This window comes from Eumetopias jubatus, unplaced genomic scaffold, assembly GCF_037043125.1.
Source record: "Eumetopias jubatus isolate StellerSeaLion01/CBP00866 unplaced genomic scaffold, mEumJub1_p1.0 scaffold_13, whole genome shotgun sequence".
Taxonomy (NCBI): domain Eukaryota; kingdom Metazoa; phylum Chordata; class Mammalia; order Carnivora; family Otariidae; genus Eumetopias; species Eumetopias jubatus.
The window spans coordinates 102489818-102499436 of record NW_028274819.1 but is presented as its reverse complement, the minus strand read 5'-3'; the positions used below and the strand labels follow the sequence as shown (position 1 = coordinate 102499436).

Here is a 9619-nt window from a genome sequence, read left to right as displayed (position 1 = left end):
TACTGGCCTACTTGTAGAGACATACCTTACTTTATTGTGCTTTGCAGGTACTGCATTTTTGTTTTGCTTTGTTTTACAAATTGATGGTTTGTAGCAACCCTGCATCAAGCAATCTATCGGTGCCATTTTTTTTTTCAATAGCATTTGCCCACCTTGTGTCTCTGTCACATTTTGGTAATTCTTGCAATATTTCAAACTTTTTCATTATCATATTTGTTATGGTAATCCATGATCAGTGATTATGATTCATTGGAAAATTAGCAATAAATTATTTTTAAATTAAGGTATACACATTGGTTTTTAGATATAATGCTATTACTGCACACTTAGGAGACTACAATCTTCTCAGGGCTCTCTCCTGATCCTGGCATATGAAACTTTTGTGGCAGTCCAGACACAAATTTGTCTTGGACAGGAGTTTTCAAGTTTAATCTCATCCCTTCTGATATTAGTCTTTGGATTTTCTCACATTCTCTGTTTTAAGGAAATTCTTCTTTTCTGTCATGGCAATGAAGTTTTATAAATCTCCTTCCAGACATTTCTGTGGACTTATTTTAGAGGGAAGGCTACAGTGTGTGCCAAGTCCACCATTTTGAATAAATTCCATAGCTTTTCTTATTTATCATCAGCTTCCTACTTTCTACTGTTACCATCTTGTTATTCCTTTATATTGTGAGTCACTTGTTTATCTTTTATCACTAGATACTGATAAACAAAAGTTTCTCATAGACTGGCTTTAGGATCCTGGACAACTTTTTAACTTTCTACTCATCTATAGGCCGAATTTAGTCCTCTATAAAGTGGGATATTAATAGCACAAATTTCTTAGGGTTTGTGAGGATTAAGCGTAAAAACATATGCAGGCACTTGGTAGTTCCCTTAATCTGTTTCTTTCATTATTTGTTTCGGGAGAAATATGTGAAATAAAACCATTCAGTCTCCATACAAACTCTTTGTGTCCACCTTACTTCAAGAAGATTCACAGCAAAAGACAGAAATACTATCATTTCAACTACTGCCCATCAGGGCATCCAGAAAATTTTTTTCAGTATCAATCACAGATCCTAGGACTGTTGAATTCTGCTGATTTTCTATGGTTTGTAATGACTTTTACAACTGCATCTGCAATCTCTATTACTCTCCAGGGGCAAGTTGACCTTACAGAAACACATTATCCAGGACTCTTCCAGTTGTAGTTTCCAACTCATGCTAGTAGTTTCCATGACAGCTGAAGGAAAAAGAGAAAGGAAACTGAATGACTCATCTAGGGGGTCAAATAAGGTAAGCCAACTCTCTAAGCCTCTAGGTCTACTGTCCTCTTTCCTTGGATCCATTCTCAGACTGATCCTTTTCACACTGTAGTCCCAAAAAGCTTAAGCCATACGTGGTCTTCAGTGTTCAAGATCTCTCAGTGAGAGATCCAGAATTTATAGATCACAGAAAAAACTCCAAAAATAACACTCCGGTAGACTCTGCTAGGACCAACCACTTAAGCGTGGGGGACAGTGCTTTAAGGGATGAGTAGGATCCAAAGAGAGGCAGAACCACATGGTTGACAGTTCCATCAGGATGCTATAAAGTGGAGTAAGTGCAGTTCTCTAGGAAAAGAGGGGCTCTGTTACTAGAAGGGGGGAGTATTGGTCAGGGCAGAAACAACAGACGTTTAATACAGAAGGCAGTGCAGTTGAAGGCAGATAAGAGAGGGAGTCATATTTCCTGTCATTAATCCTTTCTCTCTAGGGAAGCTTTATCTGAAAGTTTGCTTTATCCCCATGAGTCATATAAGTTACTTATTTAACCATTCATTTATTTAGTCTCAATCATGTACTGCATTGCCTGCAGATGCAGACTTGGAAGTAACTGGGAATCCATGGATGGTCTCTCAGCGCTGAAGCTCTGGCATTGTTTATAAGTGATAAAGATATATTCCCTGTCCTCATGAAATATGTGATTTAGTTTCCGTGTTATGTTATCAGACACATATAGAATTATTTCTAATACAATATTACATTACAGTCATATGAAAATAGTGCCATGAGTGCACAGGAGAGGGCGTGGTTCAGTATACCTATATAGATCTGGGAGTTGAAGGAGGACAGTTCTCTTTAATTAGAGAATGCTAGGAAGGGTTTTCTACCCATTAAAAAGGAACAGCTTGGATGATGGATTTAAGGCAGGAATATATAGTCAATATGATCCTTACCTAGTTCTGGAAGTGGGAAACCCATCAAAGGGACACTTTTAGAGCCTAATTTAGTATGAGATCTAGAAGTTTAGGCTACGCAGGCAGGCCCCTGGTTTCATTTCTAAGTTATTTCTATACAAGTTTATCTCTTTAGTTGGATTATAAATACTTTCTGGTCAGAGACCAAATCTTTTTCTTCCTTGTTTTTCTAAGTGTGCCAAGCCCTTTGCAGGAGGCACGTGGATCAGTATCATTGTTCATGTTCCAAAAGAGCAAATCTTTCCTGGCAACACAAAGATACAACTATTAACATGTGCCCATACTCTCTGTTCTCTTTTAAAACTTCAGTCATCGATAGGTAATAATGAAAACTATAATCTTCGTCCCTAAATTTTTCATTTCTGAGTTATAACATGAAAATACTTTGTGATACACATCTCATGGGCTTTTGCAGACTGGATGAATCTTGGAGTCTTTCTGTAACAATCACGGATATGTTCTCCTGAGAGAGAACATGTCCTTACTACATGCCATGCCATTCTACACATAAAGGGCTCTGTAATTCCAAACAGGTGACTGTTAGCCACGGTTGCATCTAGCTTTCTCCCTGGCAAATGTAGAAGAGTCTTTATTTTATTCAACATGTACAGAATGAACCAATACATTCTGGGCATTTTCTAGATCCTGTGGGTAAAACAACTAGTGAACAACACAAGACCCTTACAGTTAGGGAGCTTAGAATCTAGCATTAAGTAGAACAGGTAAAAATCACATGTAAAACTAACTTAATGAGATCATCTTGGATAGTGATACATAGTCACATAAAAAGGGAACATGATAAAGATAAAGCGAGATGGAGGGACCTACATCTAGATTGTGTGGTCAGGAAGAATTATCTCTTAGGAGACACTTGCCCTGAGGCTGGATTTAGAATTTAGAATCCACTGAAAGATTTTTATCTAAGGGTGTGAAATAATCCAATTTGCAGTTTCAAAAGATCAGTCTGGCTGCTGTGTAGAGAATGTCTTACAGAGGTTTCAAGATTATAAGCAGAAACACCAGTTGTTGCCTACCTCTGGGAGAGAGGAGGTATAGCCTGAATCAGGATGGCAGGAATGAAAGTAGAGGAGAGAGATTGTCTACATATTAGAAAATATGGCAGGACTTGGAAAGAAATGGATGAATAAAGGATAGCTCCTGGCTACTGTGTGGGTCTTGCTAACATTTTTTGAATTGGAGAAGACTAGGGACAAATGTGTTTTGGAATATAAATCAAGAATTCTACTTTCATCATGGTGAGTTTGAGATACCACCTAGATAGGAACACAGAGAGTTAAGTAGGCAATTGGATATGCAATTCCTAAATGCAATAGAGAGATCAGAGTTGGAGACAAATATTTAGAAGTCAGTGAAACTATAGGCGGTATTTAAATCAAAGGGTGGATATCACCCAGAACGAGACTATAGAGCAAAGCAGGTGAATAGGATTGAACCCCAGGGTATTCCAAATGTAGAGGCCAAGTAGCAGAGGTAGAATGGCCAAAGGAGAGGGGAAAGAAGTCTCTAGGCAGGCAAGAGGAAAACACTGAAAGAGTCATGTCACACAAAGGAAAGTGAGGGTCTGAATAAAGAAGGCATATTCAACTTAAATGCCACCGAGAGGCTGAATTGGATGAACACAGACAAGTGGCCATTATATTTGACAACACAAAGGTGACCTTAACAGGTGCAGCAGAGAACATAAGCCAATGTGGAATGTGTTGTAACAGAGAATAGGAGGCAATGAGGACAGTGAATATAGAATCACATTTTCAAGAAGGTTTTGTTCAAAGGGGAGATGTGTGACAGTAACTGAAGAGAGATGTAATATCAGGGATCTATAGAGTTTTTTAGATATATGTTTTAAATTTTTTTTAAAGATATAGAGTATTATTAGAGCATGGTCTTGTTTCCTAAAGAAATGACCCAGTAAAAAGGAGTAGGCTGATGACTATAACAGTTAACTTATTGTCTCTCAGCTCCAAACTCACCCTTCAATATATTCTCTGAAATAATGGACCGAATTCTCTTAGGCATCTCTTCTGCACATTGTCAAATGTTCTCAGTAGAGGGCACTGGAGGGACATTACAGGAGGAAGGAGCTGTGCTGCTATGTCCAGTGGCTCTGCAGTGGGTTGGTGTTGTGGGTATGGGGCTATCTGGTGGAGCTCCTCCCATCTAACCTGTCCATGATTTGGTGACCTTGCAGCCTTGTCCTGGACTAGTGATAATATTCCCTGGCCTTTGCAACAGGGAAAAGTCACTACAAAGCTTCCTGCCTGGGAAGGCCTCACTGTTTGCTTGGGCACCCATTCCCTCGGCAGGCCTCTTGCAGAGTTTGCCTGCGTCCCAAGTTCCCGCCCCCTCTGCATGCCCGTGCCCCTGCTTGCCAATCAGCTGCACCCTGCCCACACCACAGAGGATGTTTTTTGCTTGCCCAGCAACTGCACACCAGCTGTGGCCTGGACCAACCATCAACCTCTGCTACTTTCACCAACACGGTCTGACCCTCTGCCTTGGGAGGGCCCCTTCCATGTTGCTCCTTCCTTGGATTCCCTCCCTCTACCATAAGTGTACCACATGGTTTCCTTATATATTACAATCACTCCTTTATCAAGGGTTTAATAATTCTATGAGACTTCCTTGGTTTAGTTCACAGTGTGGTTTCTACCTTCTAATTGGATCCAGAGTGATACAATGACGAGAAATCATAACTGCAGGAATTCAGCAATACCTGATATGTAGAATATACCAGTTTTTGAAACATTCTCCTTGGCAAGATCCTCATTTATGTAAAAAACACTCACCTTCTTAGTTTCTTCTCAGTATATTTTTTAACGTCCTTGCCTCTTGATAATGGTTTTCCTTGGAAACATTTACCTCTTTGTTTCTTTTAGGAGTATTTATCCATCTGTAAGAATCCATCCTGCCCAAAAGGCTGAGTGCCAGGTGTTTTCACTTTTTCCTCCTGTTAGAAAACCAACTTGCATTTGCTGTGTACACACTTGGCAATCATCTCAGACGGGAAATGACCAAGCCAAATGTCAAGGAGACATAGAGACTGTTACCTCTGTGTTTATGATGATTCAGTTTTTGGAAGAACCAGAAGTGCTAACTTCTGAGAGCTATTCTGAATGTATGATCCTATCTGAGCCTATACTTTCTCTTAGGATTTATACATTTATACATCTCTTGGGATATATAAAAACATATTTCTCTTTCTTTTCTTAAAAACTCTAGGACACATTCTAATTTTTAGTCTCTGTTCTAAAATTATAGCCCTCTGTGTGTCTTTTTAAAAAATCTGTCCCTTTAGCAAGACCTCCAATGCCCCTTATCCATTCTCACCCCAGCTGAAGAGTGGTCATGGAAAGTCACTTCATTAACAGAACACATGCTGTGCTGGGTTTCCTTGGTTTCACAACTCTTGTTCATTCTGACCTTAGCAACTACAAGAGTCTAGAGTGATGCCCTGGTTCAGGTAACCAGTCCCTCCCTCCCTTGCACTCTCCTCCTCTTATTCTCCCACTCCTTCTATTTTCTCCTCCCTCGACTGCCTTCCCATTGTAAATAGGATAAAATTCAAACTCCTTGCCGTAGGCTACACAGGCCATACATGATCTGGCCCCTGCCTTCCTCTAATTCCTCCCTCCATATTTCCTGCATTGACAATACTCCAGGCATAATGATCTCCTGTTCCTTAAATAAACCAAGCCCCATCATATCTCAGAGGTTTTGCAATCGTCATTTTTTTCTGTCTCTTTCTCTCATGGATGACTCCTTTCCACTAATTTGATCTCATTTGAAATGCCTTCCTCTCTGGGATGCCTTCTCAACTATACTTGTCACCTCCATCACCAGCATGCCATCACTGCCCGCTATATTACATCATACACTTTGTTGATACTACTTTAGCAGGTTGGAATTTATATCTTTATCTTTTTTATTACAGTGTAAATTCTTTGATGGCAGAGAATTCATGTGTCTTTTTGACCACTTTATCTCTAAAGACTAGAACAGTTCCTGGCACATAATATTTTTTGACCATCTGAATGTTTACTGGGCACTGAACCGTGAACATGGCAAATAAGTAGAAAATTTATTATCCCTTACCCAGAGGAAACTGGATAAATAGATTATGTTTCTATTATAATTGTTCTTTCTTAGAAGCATCAAGAGTAGGTCAGAGGCCCGGTGGCATCTGGGGCATGGTTTAGAGTGAAAAATTAAGGAAGAATAGGATGCCAAATTGTTTTATAATAATTATACTGCCTCTTTCAACTGAAATTCTATCAATCATTCTTGTTTGGTCAAGTTTTGGGAAGGTCTGTTAAAATGCAAGAGAAAGAGATTAAAATGTTAACCTACATGTGTAGATAAGAGAAACCAATGTTGTTGATTATCTACATCATGGTTTTCCAACATGTTTTAAGCAGTGGAGCTCTCTTCAAATCAAAAGCCCTCCCACAAGTTCAACACACCTATAGGTTAACCTGGCTGATAGCTTGGCTGAAATGTGCGGCAGAACTTGTACCCTGCCCACCAGGCACCCAAGTCCTGCCCTCCAGGCAGTACCTGAAGTACCACCTACAGCACCCAGATCTGCACAGACCAAGGTTTGAAAAAAAATCACAAGTCTTATACTGAGTCCTTATTTTGGGAAATAGGCCCAGAGATCTGAAGTGCTTTATCCAAAGTTGTAAAATTACTGTCAACAAAAGGACTGAAGCTCAGCTTCTTGAATTCTAGGGAACTGTGTCTTTACCTGTATTGTTCTGTATTCCTGGAAGATAAATTCTATCAAATCAGATTAGCTTCCAGCAGTGGGAGTTCTTACAGGGAGAGAAAAGTCAGAGATTTTCAGTATCCAGGGAGCCTTGCTTAGAATTTTGTTGCTCCGCTAGGACTGCGGACATGGAGAACTGCCTTACAGGACTGCTCTTGCCACTTGGAAATCATCTTGAGCTTGTCTTTAGCAGCAGAAACAAGAAAATGGGACTGCTTTCTCCAAATATTTTAGAATAACTTTATTGCACTGGATTTCCATGAACCAGAGACAACTTTTAACCATTAGGTCTTGACTTCTCATTTGTTAAGAGTAGCAGGACTCTGATCAAGAAGTGTAGGTCCTTTTCATGGGCACTTTTAGTTTTTATTTTTAAGTGGAGGCCCAATTAGAAATAATTTATTTGGTTGAATTGGTGGTTTATGGATTAGCCATAGTGCAGATTCTCTCATGCTAATTGGGAGTTCAGAGCCAAATATAGGAACTGGCATGATAGCAAACACTTTATAAATGTTTTTAATTAAGTGAATGGATTTCAGAGGTGTTATCTAGCAAATATACTTTAGCAATATACTAACTTGATTTCTGACTACAGAGTGAGGTGGGTGGACATTATTTGTGCCATATGCAATTGTTATATCCCAGGCATCAATGATGCCCACACTGAGGTCTTGAAAAATATCCTTAATGGCAAGATACTGGACATAACCATGAAAGTCACTGAATCTTTCCACATCACCGTGCATCTCCCTGATGTTTTCTGCCTTGATAATAACCATAGTGTCTGGGCTTCTCAGAAGAAGACGCTGAACAGCTTTGTGGATATTGAGGGTCCTTCGGATAAAAACATCAATGGGGAAGGGTCTGAAATGCTGGCCCAGAGAAATTACAACGATAATGTTTCTTCCTCCTCCGGTTCTGTCAATGACTCGTGCGATGTACTCAATTTCTTTCACTGAATAGCTCAATGAGCCAACCAAAGGGTAACCATGTTTTTGCCACTGGATGTTGATCTTCTCGTCCAAGTCCACAGCAAGTTGGTGTTGAAGTTTTCCAGATTCATGTAGATCCACTGACTTCCGTGCTGATGACAAATAGGCAATCCCAAAATGAAACAAGTATAAAGTTATAAAGATCATAAAGACAGAAGAAAAGTTTTGGTGTTTATAATAAGTTAATCATGACTGATTATAGGCTTAAATGAAGGAATAGTTGTGAAAATTATTTGAATAATCCAAAGTGTTCTACAGATAAGAAGTTATATATGCTCCCTTGTAGAATCACGTAGAAGCAAATTGAGTGGGGATGGTAATCACTGAAGCAACTTCATTGGAGCATGATGTAGTTAACTTTTTAGGTATTATTTTGTACATCTTGTGAGCTTAATAGCTTGAGGATAGATAAAGTACTAATTAGTGTTTTTACATTTTAAAAAAACCAAGTAAACCTATTTCTCCAAATACTCTAAGTTTCCCTAAGACTGGAATTATATATATGTATGTATGTATGTATGTGTGTGTGTGTGTGTGTGTGTGTGTGTGTGTGTATTTAAGATTTTATTCATTTATCAGAGAGAGAGTGAGTGGGCACAAGCAGGAGGAGTGGCAGGCAGAGGGAGAAGCAGGCTTCCCCCTGAGCAGGGAGCCCAATGGGGGACTCCATCCCAGGACCCTGGGATCATGACCTGAGCCACTCTGGCATCCTTGGAATTATATTCTATACTTTTGTGTTTCCTTTACATATGCTTAGAACGTACTGAGCATCTCATCTATAATGGTATTACTATTCATTTGTGAAGGGCTTCATAGTTTACAAAGCATTTATTTAGATATATTCATATACCTCAAATCATGCTCCTCTCCCTCTATACACACACACACACACACACACACACACACACACACACACACACACACACTAGTCCTCCTTATCCATTCAGGATACATTCTAAGAGCCCCAGTGGATGTCTGAAAATGCAGATAGCAAAATATATATATATGTGTGTGTGTGTGTGTGTGTGTGTGTGTATGTGTGTATATATATATATATGTATGTGTGTGTGTGTGTGTGTGTGTATAGGGTATATATATATATATATAGGGTGTGTGTGTGTATATATATACACACACACAATGTTTTTTCCTATATATACATACTTATGATAAAATTTAATTTATAAATCAGGCAAAGTAAGAGATTAACAATGAAAATAAAATAGAACCATTATAACAATATACTGCAATAAAGTTATGTAAATGTGATCGCTCTGAAAATATCTTCTTGTACTGGACACATCCTTTTTCTGTGATGATGTGAGATGATAAAATGCCTACGTGATGAGATGAATTGAAGTGAGTGATGTAGGCACTGTGACATAGACTGAGGCTACTACTGACCTTCTGACATCCTCAGTTAGGAGGATGATCTGCTTCCAGGCTGTCATTGACAGTAACTCAAACTGTGGAAAGTGAAACCAACTGCTACACACACACACACACACACACACACACACATACACTTAATTGTCATGTTGTAGAAAATCAAGAGATGAAATGACCTGTTCAAGATTACACAGTTAGTGACAGAATCTGCACCTCAATTTGAAGTTG

At 39.1% G+C, this 9619-nt stretch overlaps 1 protein-coding gene across 1 annotated transcript; it reads right to left on the bottom strand.

Annotated features, from left to right (window-relative positions):
* Positions 1-7558: 7558 nt before the first annotated feature.
* LOC114211249 (NXPE family member 4) lies at positions 7559-8149 on the bottom strand. The gene has a single exon (XM_028105732.1). The coding sequence runs from the start codon at positions 8147-8149 to the stop codon at positions 7559-7561; it is 591 nt and encodes a 196-aa protein (XP_027961533.1).
* Between the last annotated feature and the right edge of the window lie 1470 nt (positions 8150-9619).

What these genes read in the sequence shown, in the direction of transcription:
- LOC114211249 (XM_028105732.1), bottom strand. Translation starts at nt 8,149, where the DNA reads ATGATCTTTATAACTTTATACTTGTTTCATTTTGGGATTGCCTATTTG.